Source organism: Propithecus coquereli, unplaced genomic scaffold, assembly GCF_000956105.1.
Source record: "Propithecus coquereli isolate 6110/MARCELLA unplaced genomic scaffold, Pcoq_1.0 Scaffold80, whole genome shotgun sequence".
NCBI classification, from domain to species: Eukaryota; Metazoa; Chordata; class Mammalia; order Primates; family Indriidae; genus Propithecus; species Propithecus coquereli.
In genome coordinates this window covers 4533789-4556118 of record NW_012154174.1, presented here as the reverse complement: position 1 = coordinate 4556118, position 22330 = coordinate 4533789, and the positions used below count along the sequence as shown (strand labels likewise).

At 43.0% G+C, this 22330-nt stretch overlaps 1 protein-coding gene across 23 annotated transcripts in view; it reads right to left on the bottom strand.

Moving 5' to 3' along the window:
- KCNMA1 (potassium channel, calcium activated large conductance subfamily M alpha, member 1) overlaps positions 1–22330 on the bottom strand; it is a 740417-nt gene that overhangs the window by 90750 nt on the left and 627337 nt on the right. For 2 of the 23 annotated variants that reach the window (XM_012663333.1, XM_012663332.1), the window contains one exon: positions 4062–4148. The exons of the other annotated variants lie outside the window; for them this stretch is intronic. In XM_012663333.1, the coding sequence (XP_012518787.1) occupies positions 4062–4148 (87 nt within the window). The remainder of the gene's footprint in view (positions 1–4061; positions 4149–22330) is intronic. 23 annotated transcript variants of the gene reach the window in all.

The following is a 22330-nucleotide window of genomic DNA, read 5'->3' as shown; positions in this document are numbered from 1 at the left end:
ACGTGTTTTCTCGTAACCAAAATCGGAAATGAAGTTGTATGCAAAATATCGGCATAATCACTGCCAGTCTGCTGCTTCTCCGGAGGAACCCACTTAATGGGTTTCTAACCCCTGCATGCCGGAGACAGAGCCTTGACGAGAGGGAAGGATTCCAGGCCGTGGACAGCCAATGTTTCCATCAGGCAGGACGGGGAACATTGGCACATGCTGGCTCTAGAATCCCCAGCCCAACTCTGCTCTTCTCCTTCCAGCTGCCAAGAGGGAGGGCGTGTGGGGCTGTGCAAACAGGGTCCTTTCTGAACACATGAAGCCAGGAGGACTAGGGCTGGCGGAGTTGGAGAGCTGGGCTGACGAAGAGCCCCGGAATGAAGGAGGAGGTTGCCATTGAACAAAATCTCTGGTGATGTGGTTGGTGTGGGGCAGGGATGGAGGGCAGTGTAGGGGATTGGAAACCAAAAGCTGTGTTCCAAATGTCTAAACCACACAGATTGCTAAGCAATGTGAAGCTTCACTCACAAATAACACAGCACACTCTACTGCTCTTGCCCAAAGACACCCACTAATAAGCTCTGCAGATGTATTAGCCTGCATCATGCTTCTTTTTAAGAGAGCTGCTTGATAATTAGCAGATGCGTACCCAGCCTGTCACCCAAGGGCATCAGCGGCAAAATCCTAGTCCTCCTCTCCCCACCCCCACAGTTCAGGCTAAAGCTATCATGTCAAGAAGGAAAAACAGCATCCTCAGATTCTAATAGTTGACTGCAATACCGACTAGGAGGAAGCACCCTGGAAACTCAGAATGCACAGTAGTTACCTTAAACCTAAGAAGAGAAATATTAGCAGCGATGACTTCAAAAGAAGCTTGATACATATTAATGGTGTGTGAGTAGTAGGTGGGGGCGGGGAGAATGCCATCTCAGCTACTTGGTATCATCCAGGAAGCCCCATATCACATTATATGGTACTTCCCTGAAAACCCCAATAAATTTAGTAGGTTATGATACATGGTTCCGAAGGGATTATAATAGCCCAGCTATCCTCCAAAGCTGCTTCAAAATATTACGCTTTTTACACTCCCCTATTCTGCTATCAAGTGTGGGGTCGTCTAAATGCTGGCTGACACAGGGAATGGAACAAGAATGTGGTGTGAGGCGAGAGCCATCCCAGAAGAAATGCAGGCAAGGTAGCACCTGCAAATGCCCACAGCCCACTCCTCCACCACCTGCTCCCCCTCCCCGAGGCCCACGCTCAGGCTGGAACCGTATCAGTCACTTAGTGCTCCGGGCAGAGACTGTGTGGCTGGGAGGACATTGCATCTTATCAGAAATGAGTATCCCGAGCAAATCACACAGAGACTAAACAGCACTTAAAAGATTAAAGGAAATAAATACAAGCCACATAAATGGTATTGAAAAAAATCACTTAGAGTTGATATGCATCTCCTCCAGCAAACAGGCACTCTGAGCTTGACCCGAATCCATCTTCCTTTCACGGGATAGGGGACAGGGCATCCTGGGCAATCATGAGGTAGAAAGGCAGCAAGGGTGTGTGTGTGCGTGTGTGTGTGTGTGTGTGTACTTCTGCATTTTCCCCATTACATAATGGAGCAGCAAGTCTTGCACTGAGTCTACCCATAATACGAGGTCATCTATTAATATGGGCCACTTGCAACTGTGTTCAGTGTGACCTAGAGTAGTTGTGTAGCATGCTGAACTAAATAACATGTGTGTGTGTGCACACACGTGAGTAGGTCTAGTGAGGGTGCAAGTTCTGTTCATCTCTTTCACACAGGCTTCTTATAGTTCAATATTCATAAAACAGGTCTTTTATGCAACCTAGTCCACTGTGGCTAGTTTTATTCAAGGTCACCAGATGTTACCATGGTTGTGTCCGATTATACAATAAGTCCACATGAGTTAAGACCTGAAAGGCGGTCACCCTCCCTGGTATGTCTGTTCTATCTTTTGCTTAACTTTTGCTCTTTCATTCGCACTGGGCATACAATAAAAAATCCTCTTTGGTTAAGTAGTCATCATCCTTAAACCTTGTCACTAGCTGTTTGCTGGCACTGATCTTCAGATGGGAGACTTGCAAGTTAATACCTGTTAGCCAGCTCCAGGGAGACACCTCATTTTGGTAGTAAAGTTATGCCTCCTTCTCTGCAAGGAAACTATTTATTTTCATTGCAACTCAGAGAGATCATCCATCATAATCATACTGCATTTAAACTGGGATTTGTTCTCTTAAATTAAACTTGTGTTCAAAGGTTTTCTCCTACACTCCTGGCCTGAAAATGCAGATCTGTTCCCTGAAGAAATGGGGGAAAATATCTCCAGCTTAAATATATGAACATTGCGTAATGGAGACCATTACATATGGCTTAGGTCCCACAAGAGAAGTAGTGATAACTTCTTTCTCGTAAGTAGGATATAAACCATATTTAATTATTATCCTTTATATGGATCCTATCAATTTCTGCACACTTAAAGAAAGCAGATCTAGGAAAACTTTTAGTTAAGCTATAAAATATAATTTTCATTTCATGGCTTCTGTGACTACATGAGAGGAATAAAAATGAAATTAAAAGGGAGACTTAAATTTACTTACTTTCATGAAAGACAAATGCATTGCAGTAAATGGGCTGCTACCTCATGACAGTGCCCATTTACAGCTTCATATTTAACCTACTTTTTGGCTAATTACAGTACACCTCTATCTCAAGCATCTTCACTTGACTTCGTACTGTGGAAGCCACATGAAGATATGATCCTTTAAAGAAACCTGATTTACCAGCTTCTTTAAAATACAAACAAGTTCTGGAACCTAATGTGGAATTTTTATAGGATCTGAACTTCATCTAGTCTCCAAGTACTCATAAAATTCAAGGGCTTGTTTTTGCACATCCCTAAGTATAACACTTAATGTGCTGTTGTAACTTCCCAGCGCTCCCTTGTCTAATAGGCACTGAATCTAACAGTTTTACAGTTTGGGAAGACTCGGCGCTAGAAAAATGTCAGGCAAGTCTAATGAGGCTTCAGATCCCCTGGTTTGCGCTAGAGTTTAATTTAAAGTTACAATGATGTTTTAACATGTTTGCTTATACTTGACTAAAGAGGATTCGTTATTTCAATGACATAACCTCCAGACAATGTTCTGGGAATTGATTTAAGATGTGGTGGTAATTCCAACAGCCTTAATGCAGAGTTGAACATCTGTAACAACATTTTACTCGACTTTTCATCAGCATTCTGCTCTCAAGCAAAAGCAAGGCAACGTCTTCCAGAAACACTGGCCAGAACTCTGGGCTTACTTCAAAATGATCATATATTTTACTAGATTTTTTTAAGAAACATCTTCCTTTATCGGCCTAGCCAGATTGCAAACACTGTGTCAGAGTTTACCAATGCCTCTTTATGGGTCCTCGGACTGAAATGGGGCAAGGATTCTAACTCTCAGCTTTCCTGAATAGTCTAATGCCTGCATACGATGGACCCAGTGCTCAGCTCCAGCCTGGGGCACATTCCCTCGTCCCTGTTTCCTCAAAGAGATTTAGGGGGATGATGCCCTTTGAGACTTAAAGGTGAGTTTTTTGGCTGGAGTTAAAAAACAGCTCAAAGCAAATAAACTGGGAAATGTAATAAAAGGCAAACAATCTATAAACATGGGCTGACCGACTATCTCCATTACATTATTAATCACCACATCTGGAGAAACCCACATCTGTACACACTTAGCAGGTCATTAGTAATGTCATATTCACACTGGAATCACTCAGAGTAAGAGTCATGCAAAGTGGTTTGAACACAAAGGCATCTAGCTAACAGGGCTTCTGACTGAAGTCTTGCGCAAGCTGTGAGTTTGGGAGTGGGGTCATTTTAATTATTATTTATCGTTTTTTATGGTTTTTCCTTTTGGTGTTTTGCTGCCCAACAAGCTAAATGCATGCTGAAATCCATAGCAATACATCTGTCTTCTTCAAGTGAGCTCAGCATGTTAAAGTAGAACATTGAGGGGTGCAGAGCAGTTATTAAAAATTGGGAAGGGTCCCAGTCCTCCCTCACCTGGCTCTGTCACAAGCCGAGAATTGGGAGTGGTGTTCTTGAACTCAAATGGTTTTTTGGGATAGCGTGATCTAGCTGCAACCTTGACTGCCAAACAATGAGGAGAAAAGAAAAATGGAAATTAATCCTTAGTGAAATTTCCTTGTTAGCAAAGTTCCAAACCAATTTTAACATTGAATAGCTTTGAATTAAAATGGAAGTTTCTCCCTCATAGCTGAATTGCAGGGGTTTCTTTTGTTTTTTCTTTTCCTTTACCCTGATGACTTCCTGAAGTTCTTTTTGCTACATTATGGTCGTCGATGCCAATAGGGATAATATCTGTGGAAATTCATAAGACAATCTTCTTTATGCAATAATTTCCAAAAATATGCAGAGTTCCCCTTTCCCCCATAATATATACAGACACAGAAAACTCAGTGCATTATATTCCAAGTCATCAGATCTCAGTGTTAAACTACTGCTTCCCACCTCAAGCCTCGGGCTTGGTCAGCCCCCGTCGTTGTGATATTGCTGCCTAACTTGCATTAAATGTCGTGTGTCTGCCACTCCTGAGAAAGAGGGATGTGCAGCATCTCCTTCCACCATCAGTGTCATCAGTGAAAAGTGGGGGTGTGTCTTCAGCCTTTCAGGCTACAAATGCTGTTTCACTAAAATTAAGGGGAAGGAGTGAGGGAAAAATTGCTGGACTAGGATCTAACAGTGTGCTTCCTATTTTCTTGGAGATTTATCAAACTTTCCCTCAAGAAAAATTATGTAAGTCACAGTAACACAGTCATTTTGCAATATGTAATTCACCATGGACAAAACTCCCAAGCTGACCTCACTTCTCTCTGATATGCCTGTCTAAGACTTTCACCAGAAAGTCCAAGCTAGTTACTGTCAAGGTCTTAAAATGTGGCCACAAGAGTGCAATCCTTGGGTTGGAGCACAGGATGGTGCCTACTTTACAGAGGGACATCTCCTGTCCTGCAATCATAGCTGCTGGATCTCTGGCTGTCTGTCACACAGACCAGAGTGGTGAGGGAATGTGGATGTTTCCTTAAGCACTGATGGAGAAACAACAACAATAACAACAGCAGTCGATGGAGGATAAACAAAACCCACCCTGTGAGTTTGATCTATAATTGCTGTAAAGGAACTCTACCGCTGTTTCGGGATGAATCCCCCGGTGCAGAGTGTCACGTGTCCACCAATGAGGCTGAGCGGCTAAGCATGGCTAGGACAAGGTGAGCCAGGCATCAGAGCCAGGTTCTACACCTAGAGGGGCCGTGGGCAGCTAGCTCAATATCAGAGTGCGGGGGAATTAAAGGAGGTGACATTTTCAGAATGAGAGTCTCTGGTCTGACAACCTTGGGACAGCATATATTACCAAGAAGTTTGATGAACACTTTGCGGTATTCTTGATGCTATCTATGAGGCATTTTTTGAAAGATCATGGCTAATATTAATACAAAGATAATGAAAAGATGAAGGATGCTGCCCCTTCAAAGCAACCCCAACAAGCATGATATCTCAAACACATAAACCTCTGCAAAATTAAACAATCACATCATCATGTACATTATCTGGCAGGATAATTTCACAACTTTTAGCTGAGAAATAGGAAATAGATTTATTTGGAAAACCCAGAGGGTATAGGTTAAAAAAAATCAATCGTTATGTAAAATGAGAATAGAAAAGTATTTCCAAATGGCCGGCACTGCCCTAGCACGGGCACACGGAGCGCCTGCCCCACTGTGGGCTGCCAGGGCAGGGAAGGGGCTTGTTGGAGCTTTTGCGTTTCTGGCTTTTGTGGAGCTAATAGGAGAATGAGGAGGAGACTGTAAGGAACAATAGGTTATGCAGAAGTTAATCACAGGGTATATTTCTGGCTCTATTCACTGCCTAGGAAACCTGAATTGTGTAAGTTTGAGTCCATCAACACAGAGTAATGAAAGAATTCAGCTCCTACATGGGAGAGAGAAAAAAATACTACATAAATATATTAACAGAATCCACGTGACCTAAAATGCAATGTTCTCAACAAAATACTGAGAGCCTATCAGATCCCCTAGAATAAAATTGGATAAATTAGGTGCACCCATGGTACCCACGCTGCACCCCGCACCCCAATATCAAACGGCAAGCCTCGTGTTCAGTATGCGTCCTGATGGGAGTCCGACACTCATCAAAGCCCCTGCATCTGCAATCTCAGCTCACGCATCTTCAGTGAAAACCTGACCTGTGATAACCACTTGCCCAACACTCTGCCCTGCTAGTCACATTCCAAAAGGAATTTGCTGGCTGCCTTTGGCATTTTCCTTTCTTTTTTCTTGGAGCAGATTGTCTCTATCGCCTCAAGGGCAAAGAAATGTCTCAAGCAAAGATCACTAGGCATCGGCTTCTTAGAGACAAGACACAGAGATGAACAATGGAATTCTAAGAGGAAATACACGATGGAAATGAGAAATGCAAGAATATCCCTGGATTATTGCTATGGAATTTGGAGACTGGGAAGGTAATAGGAGATGGGAAATACTTTTTACTTTGTTTGAATCAAACAGGGTGAGGGGAGAAGTACAAGAATCCAATAAAAACATCCCCTTCCCAACTTTCCTCTTCTCTCTGTACTCCCAACTCCTGACACCAACCCGATGGTAAAGGCTTTGAGGCCAAAAGTTCCCCCGAGTCCTTCTGATAGCCCTAGCAGTGCCTGTTGGTGGGGTGAAACTTGCAGCGTAGGGATGAGACTTGCCAAGTCCCTGGCACCAACAGCTGCCCTTTCATCTTTCTCAAGTTTAGAGATCAGCAAACTGCAGCCTGCCACGTGCTTTTGTATGGCCCATGAGCTAAGAATGGATTTCACATTTTTAAATCATTGGGGGGAAAAGTGAAGAAGAATATTTTGTAACACATTAAAGTGATAGGAAATTCAAATTTCAGTGGCTAGGAATAAACTCTTATCGGACCATAGCCATAGCCGTTTGTTTACCTATTGTCCCTGGCTGCTTCTGTTCTATAATGACATTGAGTACCTGTCACAGAGACCACATGGCCCGTAAACCTAAGGTATTAACTAGCTGACCCTTGACAGAAAAAGTCTGCCTACCCCTGCAGTAGTTTAATCTTCTCACATTTCCCTAGCTTTCCAGTTTTGAAAACGGACAATGCTCTTCCTAACATGCCAGGACGGCCAAATAATACAAGAAATGCACATGGAGCCAACTTCAAGTGCGCAGATCTGGGGACAAAGGGAGGGACGAGAGATAGTTTAGTGACTCTAATGTCCCTACCACTCAACCTGCTATGAGCCCTACTGGTCCCCTCATATTTGAGGTCATGAGTCAGGTGAATTTCCCATTTTCCAACTCAAGCTAAGTTAGATTCATCCACCCCGTACTTTGGAAGCAAGGCAGACTGCATCTATCGTGAGCAATTCCTCGAAGCTGTCAGTGCACGCTGCCAGTCCACCCTGCGAGAGCCCCATACAAGACAACAGATTAACCATTAGACTAGATATGTTGAAAATATACAGCTTCAACCTTTCCCCAGCTAGCTCAGAGCGATATATAGATGATTATTTCAACCGTCAGCTGCCGCATAGATTTAAACCCCTGCACAATAACTCCTGGATTCATCTGCCCCTTGTCAAACTTGCACAGCTTTAGTTGGAGGATACATGGTGTGGCAGTTTCACTGTGAATCCAGAATGATCCAGACGGCTGCTGTCTCTTTGTTAACAGGAAGCCAAACTGATGAGTTTGTAATGCATTTCTTATCAAAGGTAGTTTCAGAAAAGAAATTGTGCCCCATCAGTTTGGCTAGAATTTCACATATACTAGATTATGGGCTTAATCAGAACATCTCTGTTATTTTCTTGAGGAAATGGATAATTCTGCATCCATCCCATTAAATCACTTTATGCCAATGAATTATGTATTTGTGAATTTATAATTATCCTTGATTTTTTTCCCCTTTTGCAGTATACTTAATAAAATCATCAGCTGGAGCCTACAAAGCAATGGTGCTTAATAGATACAAGCATGCCAATAATTTTTTTAAGTTAATGCTGATCTTTTTGAGCTGTGTGTCTAAAGTGATCATTGTGAATAAAGGGATTGTAATTTTCAACTCATACGTTTAACAAAGGCAAAATGTACCGTAATGGAATTTATGGAGCCTGTAAAGGAACTCTTTTTCTAAAACGGTTTATTATCAGACAGATTTGGATTTACTGTAGGTCAAATCAGGTCCCTCTGATATGTATCAGGAGAAAATGTCTGTAAGATACCAGACACCATTCCTGGCACATCGAAAGGGCTCACACGAACAGCTGCAGCTACCAGTTTTCTGTTGTCCTTATTACTTTCACCCCTACTGAATTCAGTACTTAAATACCAGCATTGAAATCACTCTTTATCCTGTCTTTATTTAAAATTTGACATTTTGTTCATTCCGGATTTTTTTTTCATTTTGCTATTTTTAAAATAGTGCATGAAACTCTCGTTTACCTTGACTCTCTAGGGTTTGGGTGGCCCCTTAAATTTGCTGCCCAAGGCAGAAGCCTTTCTCACCTCACCCCAGTCCCAGCCCTGCCCCGGCCTTTTCTCAAGGGTGTTGGAGGCGCTGATTCTGTCGCCCTGCAGAACTGGACAAGGCGAATGTGAAACAAGAGGTATTTCTTTGGATCACTTCATGCTGTTTGCATGAGATTGTTAAGGAAGACCCTGGCAACAAATGTTTCCTCGCGGATTTACAAATTGTCAGACATCCAAAGGCGTGGAGAAAAGATCATGCTGCCTCAGGAATCTGAGATGTGCCACCTGCCCAGAGTGAGAAACAGAAAAGAGAGATGGGGTCAGGTCTCTCACCGACTTTATTTCACATCCCACAGCAAATTCTCCCGGTTAACACAATGTTGATTTACATTTCTGCTTTGGGGCAAAAGTTCTTATTTGCTTACATGATTTGACTCAGATATTACCTTCTTTCTCTTCTTTTCCCCCTCCCCCTAAACAGCTTCAAATAAATATGACTGGCAGAAGATGTCAATCATATTTTCATTTCCATTTTTGCTTTGCTATTTACATTTTTAAAATTAATGCTTACCCCAATGATTCTATTTGAAGACCAATTGTGTATATGTGAAATTATCTTCTAAACCATAAGATGTTACACAGATAAGGACCATTATTATTATTATTAATATCACTATCATTATCAGCTCATTCATAAATACCATATCTTCCACTGAGCCAATCGTGTCAAGAGCCCCCAAGAATTCTAATATGCATTCCAGAAGGGTGCATGGATACTTTCTCTGAAACTCAGACAAAGGTAAAATGCATGAGTTTTTAGTGCAACCCAGGTGCCCGATGAAGAATGTTCTGCCAGAAAGCTTTCAAAATACAGTATGCTTTTATCCTTGGGAGGTATGGACCAGTCTAGATTGTGATTTTACACTAAACACAGCATTTAGTATGTTTCTTAAAGGCGTAGCCACCTTCTATAGATGTTCTTGAACTATAAAATCATTATCTATATCCTACTATAAGTTATCCTTATACACATCCTGGGCAATATTTTAAAATGCTAGTGTATGGCAGGGTCCTTTCTGGATAACAGAGAACAAGATATGGCATGCAATAGCTGGGCTGGAAGGGTTTTAGGGATGTTCTGGCCTCACCTTCTCTTGCCTCAAGGCTATTCTAATATGCAAGCCCTGAATGAGGGCCAGGGTCTGCTGACCCGGAAATCCATATCATTTGCCACCAGCATTCTGCTGATGAAAATAGTGTGTGGATACGAGCTTCTAGGGTCAGGCCACCTGCCCAAGTCCTAGCTCTGACTCTCTTTAGAACTCTGATCTCAGACAAGTTACTCCACATCCCAATGTCCTAAGATCTATTGTTATTCCTGCTGGACAAATAAGGACATCAAGTTTGGGGGAGATGCTTTGGGATTAAATGAGATAACCAGGTGTCACAGGCTGACAGCCTGAGGACAAAATACTGTCACCAATGTGCTCCGCTTGGCACCACAGGGTTTTACATGTGGGACAATCTTTAAGTCTGAAGGTTGTCCATAAAAATATGAATTTCTGACTTCTATTTAAAACTCTTGCACAAGACTGGGACCCCATTCCAGAAAGGTACCTGTCTCATGGGGCAAGAGGTTACCAGCTGATCAAATACCCCACTGCTGCCTACTGTACCCTCAGGCATGTGGCAGGCACCCCTCGCTTGCATTTCTGGCCCTGGAGGCATGGAGTAGCCCTCTACAAATGTACTGAGTGGGAACAAGGCTAACAGTTAAGCACAAAGGCCTTGAAGCCATGGCGCTGGGTCTGAGCGTAGGTATTTGGCAAATTACCTAACTTCAGTTTTCTCACCTGTAAAACGAGAATAATTAGATTACCTATCTCACAAGGTTGTTCTGAGAGGGGACAGAAAATATGAAAAGTACTTAGAAGACTTCCTGGTAAGCCCTTACTAAATATTATCCATCACTATCATCTTGGCTTTGAAGAGTCGAAGTAATGAGAACGCTCTGCTATTGGCTTCTCCACAGCGCTGGTCTGCTGACTTCTGATATCACGTTACTCACTTGGTTCATACTCTCTCCCCTTCCCCAAGCAAACAATCCCCTAACCAGCCGCTAGAATTGGGGGGGTCCCCACCCGCACCCCCACCCTTTGCACCTCATTTGACTGTCACCTTCGTCCCACATTTCATATGGCCCCAATGAACGGCTCAGGTCAAATAATTAGGTTTTGCCAAGTGTCATAAAAACAAGAAACACCAGAAAACGTTTAAATGGACCTCAAATTGGAGAAGGCTGGGACCACTCAGGGCAAGAACAAATAAAAGTCAGATGGAAACACAGAGAAACCCCACTGCTCCCTCCAAATTACAGGAAATTCGTGCTGCCTGACTGTGAGGGGCTCTTTGCCTTGAATTTCTGGTGGGAGGGCGCGGATTGAAGACCGACACAAGCTCGTAGGAGATGGAGGGGGGGCAGGGGAAGCCTGGGGTAGATAGGGCGGCAGTGGCTCCTTTCTGGGCCTTCCCACCATGCCTGCCTTTCACCTGGCTGCTCTGACCATCCCTCATGGGATGGGCTAGGCCACCTCCTCTAGGAGGCCTTCCCAGATGACTGTGATCACGTAGATTCCTTCCTTGTTTTAAAATCCCTTGGAACTTCTCATCTCATGCCCTGACATTTCCTTATTTTTATTACATTATTAATTTGTTTTCCATCTGTTCTATTTCCCCTGCTAGACTTATAAGCTCCTCTACTGAATTTCAGCACCGCTGAATGTCTCACAATGCTGGGCCCCAGTAAGATGCCCAATGAATTGCTCCTACTGGCCAGAGAGGATGCATTGCAGAGGGGAGAAGCACAGCTCAGTAGTCAGGAGCCACAGGTTCCAGGGCTGGCCTGGATCAACTGTGTGGCCTTGGCAAGACACTTCCCCCTCCTAACACGTTTTGGACTCTGATTTATAATAATGATTCTGGGCTTAATGTTGGGCATTGCTTCCCCTTTTCCTTTTCTTTAAAATCTTTTTAAAGATGCACAATAAGAGAGAACCAGTCTAGCTGGAGAAATGACATAATTGCATCAGAAGTATATATAGTAATTCACAAGTTATATGAAAACAATACAAAAGATGTACAAAAGACGTTGCATGATAATGTCAAGGGAAGGCTAAATGAAACGCCTGAGCTTAGACAATAAGTAAGTGCTACAGAGTGGGGAGTTCAGGGAAAAAAGGAAGACTTGAAATAAGAATAGGATGAATAGAGATGCCAGCCTTAACACCCGCTTATCCCCAGGAGCACAGGGCCTGGCACGCCGGGGGTACTGGGACCGCGGTGCTGAATGTACTAAGCACTGGCCACAAAGAGTGGGAAGGACAGGCTAGGTGGAGGGCACAGCTTGGACAAAGGCACAGAGGTTGGAAAATACTAAACTAGGGAACGATAAGAAAATCAGTTTGGCTAGAGCAGGAAAATGTATTTGAGGGCATAGTTGGGGGTATGAGGGACAGAGAGTGTAAAGCTTTACATTCCAAATGACAAAATTTGTACAGTATTTGGTAACAACCTGGATCCTCTGAAAGTTATTTTTCCTTTGATTTAAATACTCAAATTCAAAGAAGATAGTGGGTGGGGCTTGTACCTTGGAAAAGTCTATCAAAGACTGCCTAGCTCAGCCCACTTCTTTCCAGCTACTTAAAAGTCCTAGGGATTCCAAGATAAGACACACACATACGTGCATGGAACTAAAGCAAGGAGGTCTCTGGCAATGGTCCAATTCCATTGGAGGTCTCAATTTTTTCTTTTTTCTGCAGAGTGTATTCAACAGGAAAATAAAGTTATTTAATGCCTTAGAAAGGGGCCCCATGAAACTCATGAGGCCTGTCCCTCACAGCCCTGCCGGGTAAGCCTAACTAACCCTGACTTCGGGATGGCTATTTCCTGTCTTCAACTACTGGAGTTGAGCCCACCCCTATAAAGAGAACTAGAGGGAAAGCCATCAGGGTTTTACTTTTACATGAAAATTGATTGCAATCCATCGTTTCAAAAAGCATTTTCAACAAAACCAGTGCTTTAAAGTAGACTCACTGTGAAGGAAATGTTCCCCCTATCCTCTACTCCTTGGTTTTGTCTAATCAATAATGCTTCAAGATGTTCTTGTCAAAACCACATAAGTGAATAAAATAAGAATGTACATTATATTATCTAGAGATCCTTGGCTGGCAGCCCCTAGTCCAGTATGTCCGAGAAAAGTTTAAAAAAACTTAAAAAGAGAAAAATTCATATTGGATTCTCAAAATTAAGTTTCAGAGGATTAAATTACAAAAAAAATAAAATGCTATATCTGCTTCCAAAGTTCTTTATGGCCTGATAGGTACAACCTAATAATGAAGAAAATAAACGATCAAATAAGTCGCTATGGGGTGTATTTTCATTCTTCTCTTCCATAACCTAGATAAATACATTGTCTCCTATACAGGCTAGTGTTTATACCCAAACATCTGTACAAAAGGAATACTGTAGATTTAAAAAAATATATATATGTTACTAAAAAGATATAGGTGTGTCTTTAAAAAATGGTTGAAAAATAGGCTATGTGTGGACACAGGAATCAAAAAAAATGGTTTTGCTTTTATGTTTGTTTTTTTTTTTTTTGCCTTATGGATAATGTCCAACCTGATCAGCATTTTTTTTTTTTTTTGAGACAGAGTCTGGCTCTGTTGCCCTGGCTAGAGTGCCGTGGCACCAGCCTAGCTCACAGCAACCTCAAACTCCTGGGCTCAAGAGATCCTCCTGCCTCAGCCTCCCGAGTAGCTGGGACTACAGGCATGCACCACCATGCCTGGCTAATTTTTTCTATATATATATTTTTTTAACTGTCCAGATAATTATAATTTCTTTCTATTTTTAGTAGATACGGGGTCTCGCTCTTGTTCAGGCTGGTCTCGAACTCCTGACCTTGAGCTATCCGCCCGCCTCGGCCTCCCAGAGTGCTAGGATTACAGGCGTGAGCCACCGCGCCCCGCCCTGATCAGCATTTTTGTGAACAACCTTACTAAGAAACAAACAAAGCAAAAACTCTGACCTTGCTTTTCAGAATTTAGTTCTGATCCAGAAGGAAGAGCAACATTCTTTGGTTAACTTGGAGTAATTCTTGATGCAAGAGCATTGTGTTAAAATGATTTTTATACAGGACATAAAGCCAGTACCTCAGTCACCTTTATAAAAATACCCCTCATCATCCTGGCATGGACTGAAGCCTCGGGAATTCATTTGTGCAAATAAATATTAGATAAAAATGGAGACTTTCCACATAACAGTAATCAGAGGGCAAAGGTCATCCAGTCTTGGTGGTGAACCTCGTACTGTGTAGTTACCTTTTAAACACACAGCAGTATTTATTTCACTAGAACTTGCCACAAGTGAGCATTGTATCAAGTAAGTTGGATCTGAAAGAAATCTTAGCAATTGAAAGATATCGTCTTAGTGGAAATATATCTCTTCAAACAACAACAATAGTTTTTGATATTCATTTTAAATAAATAAAGGAGACAATCTGGAAGAGAAAAGGGAGAAAGTGGGGAGGAGAGTCCCTAGAATTCATCCTGCAGTTTTCATTTCTAGAAGAGCAGCGCCACCTGCTGGTCACCTGCATGTCGGGGCCCTCTGTGGTCTGCCGGCCATCTATCTTACAATCTATGCATAAATATACAGCCGTATTTCTCAGCTGCTGTTATACATAAGAATTTTATTACCAGTCGGCAGATTTCTAACACACTGGTTGCAGTTTAATAATCCTCTATTACCTGAAGTATGGGTTATATAAAAACCTAGAATGTTAATTGTTGACAAACCAATTCTAATATGCAAAGCACTGTGAGTCACCCAGTAAATATACAAATAAATCAAAAGGGATAGCTCTTTTTGCTCTAACAATGTGTTATTAAACACCACAACTTAATCACTTACATAAAAATAATGTTCATGCACTTTGATGTACTAAGAAATCAGGAAAAATGCATTATAATCTTACAAACAGAGCTTTTCCTTCATTTACAATTTAGGGGGAAATATTTTGCAAAGGATATTTTTCCCTTTTTTAAAAAAAATGTAACCAAACCGAAGTGTCATTTAGGAAATTTGCTCATATAACGAAACCTGAGTTATAAACAACTAAGATTACATCTATAAAATGTTATATTTTTTAAATGGCAACAGAGAAGTAGCAGAAAATGTAAGTCACTGATACAGTGAGCAGAGAAACACTACCTGTCATTTTTCAGAAAAAGATCACACAAACGCGATAGCAAAGGAACACAATAAAAAGAAGAAACAGGAATGTGATAGGTGACTCTGATTATATCTGCAAAGGAAACTGTGAAATAAATTAACACCCGAGTACCCATGGAAGGCATATTGTAGCTTCCCTGCAAGTGATCGTTATGCAACAGAGAAGGCTGGTGATTTTGTAAGAATGGAAATAAAGTGTAGGCTGTGAAATCTGGTGGTGATAACTAATGACCACACTGCTTACAACTCTGATTTGATCTCTAACAGAAAAAATAAATAAATAAAAAAGTACTCGAAAGCACAGATGTATGCAATAGGGATCGTATTTTTCACTTGAAATAAACTACAAATGGAATCAAAGGGCCCCAGTAAATGAAAAATGACAGTTCCTGTGTTGCCCTGATTTGATCACAAGCAAAACTACCAAGCTGATAACATTCCAGGGGTTGTGAAGAAGGTAGCGCCATTCTTGGATTGCTACGGAAAGGACGTGAGTGCATGGCCCATTCAGCTGATGGGAAGCCCACTCTAATTTCAGAAAGTTATTGAGATTTAATCTCTAACAACAACAATGAAAATAGCTCATGCAGCAACCAAAAGGGTGTCCCTTGAAAACACACATCCACCATTTTGTTATTTCCAATAGAATCTGTGAAATCTCGTTACTTTCAGTTTTTCCATCTGTCTAAGCTGGGCAAGGCACCTATGTGAAGAGAATCAATGTCAGAATGCTTCCTTTGAGCCCACGGTGGCTCCCATTATCCACACGGGGAACTTGACTGGGGGTGGGGGAAGGTCTTGGGCACAAGCCAAGGGCAGCTCATGTCTCCACCTCAGCTGGCTGCCACTTGCCCTGGAGAGACAGGGTTGCCAGGGGCAATTTTGGGCAAATGCGAAGGGTGAGGGGGATCGGGCTGGGGTTCAGAGCTGTCAAGATTTGAGCTGGGGGCTTACCCTGCCACTTCCTAACTCCTAGTGTTAGCCAGTGTATTAGTCCAGCAAGATAAGGTCTAGACAGCTGTCTGGGGCCTGAATGATTAAAGGTGCACGCCTTAAGAGCAGTTGGGATAAATTCACATCAATGAGGAATCACAGGTGGATGAAAAGAGCTTCTTGGAGTTAGAAATGTATTGTGGGCTTGAAGGGCTGTGTGAGGTCACCCAGGGAGCAGTGAAACAGTGGGTGTGCCAGGCCTTCCCAAGGTAAACCTCTGCCCACAGGGGCTCAAATTCCCAAGGACATATGGACAGGAATACATCAGCATCCCTAGATCCAAACACTGTGTGCCTGTCAGAAGCAATGGAAGAAACGTGTCACCTTCCAAAGAAGCAGTGATCAGTTCTAGATCGATCTCTTCAAGAGTTGTCCAGCCATCAAAGGAATTGGCTGTTCAGAAACAAATACTCTGTTCAAAATGGTGTAAGAGAACAAGAAGGAAGATGTCCAGTTTGGAGCCTCTTTTCTCTTTAGACATACACTTAATAAACTATGGAAACATATTCCAGGCAGAGTTTACGTGTTATTCAGCAAGTATTTGTTGAATTCTCACTGTGTGCCTTGGCTACTGGGTACAATATGCTCAGAATCCAAAAGGCAAGGAGACTTGTTTGTTGTTTCCTTCTCAAAAAAACTCAACATGAAAACTGCTCTAAATGGGGTTTATATGCGGTATTACAGGCTTACGGAATCCGCAAACTTTTTCCCTAAAAGGTGAGATAGTAAATATTCTGGGCTTTGTGGGCCATAGCTCCTCATTACAACTACTCGACTTTGCTGCTGTAGGTTGATAGCAGCCATGGACAATATGCCAATAAATGGTTGTGACTATGTTCCAATAAAACTTTACTTACTCAAACAGGCGGCAGGCCAGATTTGGCTTGTGGGCTATAGTTTGCTGACCCCTGCTTTAAAGGATGAATAAGTCTCAGTCATCTAGAAGAGGAAAGGAAAAGAATCATGGACACAGAAAAAAGTTCTAGAAATGTGTTAAGTAACAGGAATAGGAAATGCTCGGAGAATGCTTAAGTGAAGGATATGTATGTGCAGAATGGAACGAGGAACACCGGCTGAGGCCAAACCACAAAGCGCTGTGAATGCCGTGTTGACAGCAGAAGGTTGGAGCCTGTCCTGTTAAAAACGGGGAGCCATTGAAAGGGTTTGTCCTTCTCCCACTTTAAAATGGGATGATGAAATGACCAAATCTGAGCTTTAGAATGATAAACTTGGTGGTGGTTTTGGTGGCAATGAACACTGACTGGAGGGCAGAGGCGGGAGACCAGGTGAGAAAAGATGAGCACCGGGCATGACAGAGCCGCTGACAACGGTGAGAGGAGGTTTGAGACGCAGCCCAGAGGCTACATCAGAGTCCTCGGCCCTCGGAAGGAGGAAGGACGGAAGAGAGCGTGGGACAGCGGAATGCTTGGAATTTCAAATGCACACGAGTACTGATACCCACTCGGCCATCTCTAGACCTGTCCTCGCATCCGGTCTGCTCAGAGAAGGGGGCAGTGGTAAGGCGTGGGGAGGGGACTTGGGCCCCATCTTGGCCCCGTTCCTGACATTCATCTCAGTGAGGCAAAGTCAACAAGAAGCAGAGTCCAACGACTCATAAAGCAAATTGACAGAGGTAATGATCTGAGGTCTCTGCACCAAATAGACCCCAAAGATAGGCTGAGATCAAGAGCATCATCAAGAAATGTTGCTAGAATTGGAAAGGTAAGAAATTTCATCTCTCTTCCCATCCTCTCTCATCTGTTTGTGTCCCAGCCTTCCCTCCATCTCCAAAGAACACATTGAATTCACTATCTCCAGGCCCCTGTTAGAGATGGACAAGTCAGAAAGGCAGAGTTTCAGTAGGATGAGGAATGATAATGAGGCCCAAAGTCACGGTTTTGTAAAGATCCCAGTACCCAAGACCCTAGCAAGGACTCTGACAGCTGGGCTAAGATATAAGCAGCAGATAGATTTCATCCATCAGATATGTACTATTCAAACTAGGAACCCCGTTTCCTGGAGATGGTGTCACCATTTGGTCCTAAATGCTTCCACAAGTTTGTTCCTGGGACCTGACAATAACAAAACAAGGTAGAACAAACATGACCAGGAGGCTCACTGGGGCCGTCAGCAGCTACCATTCATTTAGGTGAGGGCTGGGGCCATTTGTAGGGAGACTTCAAGGGGACTTGTCTTCGATCTCTTCAATAGCTGACAACGTTCTGACTATTAATAACCTTCAAGTCACTGGGACTCAAGTAATCACAGGCCTCTGGAGGTGGGGGACGGGCTGTTTCTGTGTTCCCACTTGAGGAAAAAAAAAGACACCTTACAAGAAAACAAGCTGCTAATAAAGTACAAACTTGTAAGAATCTTCTGGGCTCTCTCTCTATGCCCCAAAATCTCCAGCCCCTGGCCTAGAAGCTGAGAATTCACAGCCAGAAGATCACACTGATATATTCCATGATTTCTATACTCAAAGAATTTCACAATTTTTCCTCACAGAATTTACTAGAACGTTGGTAAGCAGACTAAGCATGTTAGAGGGATTTACACCAGTAAGAGCTGAAACAAAGAGGACTTTCAGGTTCCATTTCAATCACAAAAATGAAGATAATCAGAGTTTCAGAGTTTAAAGGAATCTCAGAGATACTATCTTCCAATTCCCTCACTTTACACATAAATTTTGTGATGCCTTCCGGGTAGTCGAGATGGAAATGAACATCCCAAGGAGATATTAGCCATGCCTTGATCATTTTGTTGGCTTATTTCTGTTGAGACTATTATTCCCTGATCTAGAAATTAAGTACATTGACTGCATTTTAATTTTATAGTCCGTTGTGCTAAGCTGTTTGACTCTCAGCCACTATCCGTGGGCTTCTCTGCCTGTGGTTGACATGTCCTCTTTTAAGGCGAGCTTAACAAAACTCCATCATTTGAAAAAATGCATTCGCTGTGGGTGGAGTGGCTGACAGTACTGTGGGAGATGGCAGCCCTCTCATCTACGAATCTCCTTGTCCTCTGACTACGTGGTTCTGGTCACGTTCACCGGTGCTATTACATGTTAATGAAGAATGATGATGATGATAATAATAAATCATGGTATTCAACATGTGCCAGGCAATCTTGTAAGAACTTCATATATATTCACTCATTCTATGAGATCTGTCTTATTATTATCTCCATTTTACAGACGGGGAAGCTGAGGAACTTACTCAAAGTCTGAACTTACTAAGGTCACATGGTAGTAAAGGATGATATCTACTCTGGAAGTGCCCAGAAGAAATGAGATGTTGGTGCCCTGAGAAGTATAAAGACCCAAACACACGTAAGACGTTCCTCTTGTCATAGCCATCGGCATCCACCGAGCATCCACCTGGTGAACGTTTAGAAACGTGACCACCCCAGGGCTTACTTCCGAAGTCCCCAGAAAACACAAACCACATCCCTTGTCTCTCTTTGTCTGCTCTGACATTTCCTCGAATTTCAGAGGGAAATTTCATTTGATAAGCTTTAATCGCCAGTGAGATCCCTTAGCTCACTGCACATGAGGAGAATGGCTAGGGAATCCCCTAATGTAGAGCAGAAAAGACAGGAGATGTCTGCCTAACTGATTCCCGCCTTTACGTTAGTAGCAGAAATCTGTGAAGGAGCTGCGCTTCCAGCATCAAGCCCCTTGCAAATTTCACATTCATGTCCCAAGACTTCCAGACCCTGTGCCCTGAGCCCCTTCCTCCCTGTCCGCATTCCTAGCATGTTTCCTGCCTTCATTTTCACCTAGCTTCTCTCTTCTCTGCAGGTCATTATGCCTGCTTTTTTGGAAACACCTGTTTATGGCTTTGGCTTGGAAGCATCCCTGCTGGATGTATTCTCTCTGTTGGATAGGACCGGACGTATGTGGAACTTTACTCCTCTGCACTGAAGAAACAGCCACATCAACCTTGACAAAATGCAGAGAGCATTTCAGAACCATTTGCAGGTAAGAGAATGCTTGGTGCCACCTACGAGAGCTCAGAGAGCCATCAGGAAAGCTCTTCCTTGTCTTGAGCAGAATAAACAGAATAATGACACTTAATAGGAAGTAAGTATGAGACACTCAGCCTTTGGATGCTTCAAGGTGGGAGGAATTGTCGTTTGGGTGCTGCTATTGGATTCAGTCTGCCTACTTCAAGTCAGAGTCAATGACCCTAACAGTCACGAAAGGCCTTAAATGCTTCTGCACATTTGGGCAGGCTGACGTGGCCACCTGCAAGTGGTTATGCCTCTCTGCAGTAGGCCCCTTTCTCACATTGACTGTACCCTGTGGATTGTTTTTGTGCCACTCTAACTTGTAGGAAAAGGATCAGGTTCACTGAAATTAGTAAAACTTAAATACAATGTCACACATCTTTGGTTTTCTAGAAGAAATGCTCTACATGTGGTGATCTCTGCCTCTCCTCATTTGAAAAATTGGTAGATATTTGCCTACATGATTTTTTTTCCTGTGCTTTGTTTCTAGATCTTTTCTCCCAACATTTATCTTTCACAAAGAATCTCCATTGTACCTAGTCATGGATAATTTTCAAGTTCCTTCAAGTTCCTTACTATACATATACTATATAGTAAGCTGCTGCTTAGAAGTTTTAGGAAACTTCATGGATCCAAAGCAATCCTGCTTCTGGCTTACCACCTACTCCTTTAACAGTTGAGAATCCCTTCATTTATTCATTCTTTTACTCATCAAATATTTACTGAACTGGAACCCTTCAGGCCATTTCTTATTCAAGTATTCTTGCCAATATGGGAAGCCCGGCCAAGGATGCCAGCATGCTACATTTTTGACCTTGGAGGGAAGGAAGGCAGCCCCTAGGTCCTTTCTTGACTGAGTGTGATCCAACAGGCTCCAGCCCAGAAAGCTGACATTGGCCAAGATGAAGATCACTTTAATGCAAGCAGTCAGCTCCACTCCGGAAGATGGCCCGTGCTCTGTGGTCTGCAGACACCCCTCTATGCACTGTTAGTACGTGTGGAACAGCGCCAGCTCTGGAGCTGGAGCCTTTCTCACTTCATTTAAAAGTCTCTCAGTGTGGTTGATCAGCCCTAATGCATATCTGCCTCAAAAGATTCCACTTGGAGTTTGCATAGGGTTTTCTCTGTAGCTGTGGGAACATTTCGTGGTGTTCATCTTGCCATAATGAAGGGCTTTCAGGTTTACTAGAAGAGGACAGGGGAGTTTTTCTCTTGCTCTTTCCCTTGAATGTGAGAGGATAGTTCCTCCCCAGGATGGCCAAATGGGATGGCCAGAAAGGCCACTTGTGTTAGTCCAGCTCATCTGAGGTGGATGTCAGAAGATTCTCTTCTTCAGAGCAAGAATCCCCAGGCATGTCTAGCAATCTCCCTCCAAAGCAGGTATTGTATAGCTATTTACAAAAAGGTCTTGTCAATCACCTGTGGGATTTCAGTATATGAGTCTCACAAGGCTGGACTTGGATCTGTCATTTAGATTCCCCGTGGGGGGAAGGTTGGCAGGGAAAGCAGAGCTGTTGCGAGCAACCATGGGGACAGAGGATTCTCTGATTATCTAGGTAACTCAACATGTTGGTTTGGGAGAAAGCCCCCGAGAGAGAAGGACAACACACAGCTGGCAGGCTTGGTGCATCTGGCCACATTCCACTTCAAGAAGTTGGCATTCTCAGCATGCACAGCCTATCACTGTGAGGGAACCCAGGACTCAACCACTTTTCCATGCTATTTTAACAACCCTCGGGGGTCAACGGTGTGTATAAATGCTACAGTCGTGGACGCTGACATAGAGACACTATGAATGCAGACAAAAGGTCTTAAGCACAAATAAAACAGAAAAGAAAATTGTGCATGGTACTTACAAATGCCACACGACTTCTAGGATTTTGTGCGGTGGTACTTCACAGGAAATGTGTTTTGTATTTCCACTGGAGTAGGTTAAGTGGTTAAAAACTGGAGTGGATTTTCAGTGAATGGGATGTGAAGTACTTCATTATTTTTTTCCTCCATAGATGTAAGGAGACATGCTGTCTCCCTGAGAAAGATAGGAGGAGAAAAGTCTCCTTGCCATACACAGGGATTTAAAAAATAATTCCCATGAGCTCTAACTGAAGCTACCGCATGCAGCTGGAGCCAAGATCCTCAGGGCTGGTCACATGTCCCGGCTGGGGCCTCCCACTCACTTTGCGTCTGCTGCTCAGCCTGGGCCAATACTACACACAGCGGCAGTTGATAGCTGCCCACCTGTCACCTTCAACACACTGAAGATGTGAGGCTCATTGAAACTGGGGAGGATGGTGAGAAGGAAGAAGAAATACTGGTTAGGAAAAGGGAATAGAGGGAGTAGATCCAGAGGACCAGTGGTAGTGGATACAACCAGAGAGGTCTCCAGTCATGGGCCAGAGGTAAGTAAATCTTCCTCCAATGAGAAGAAAACTGCACTGAGCCCAGATAGGACATGCA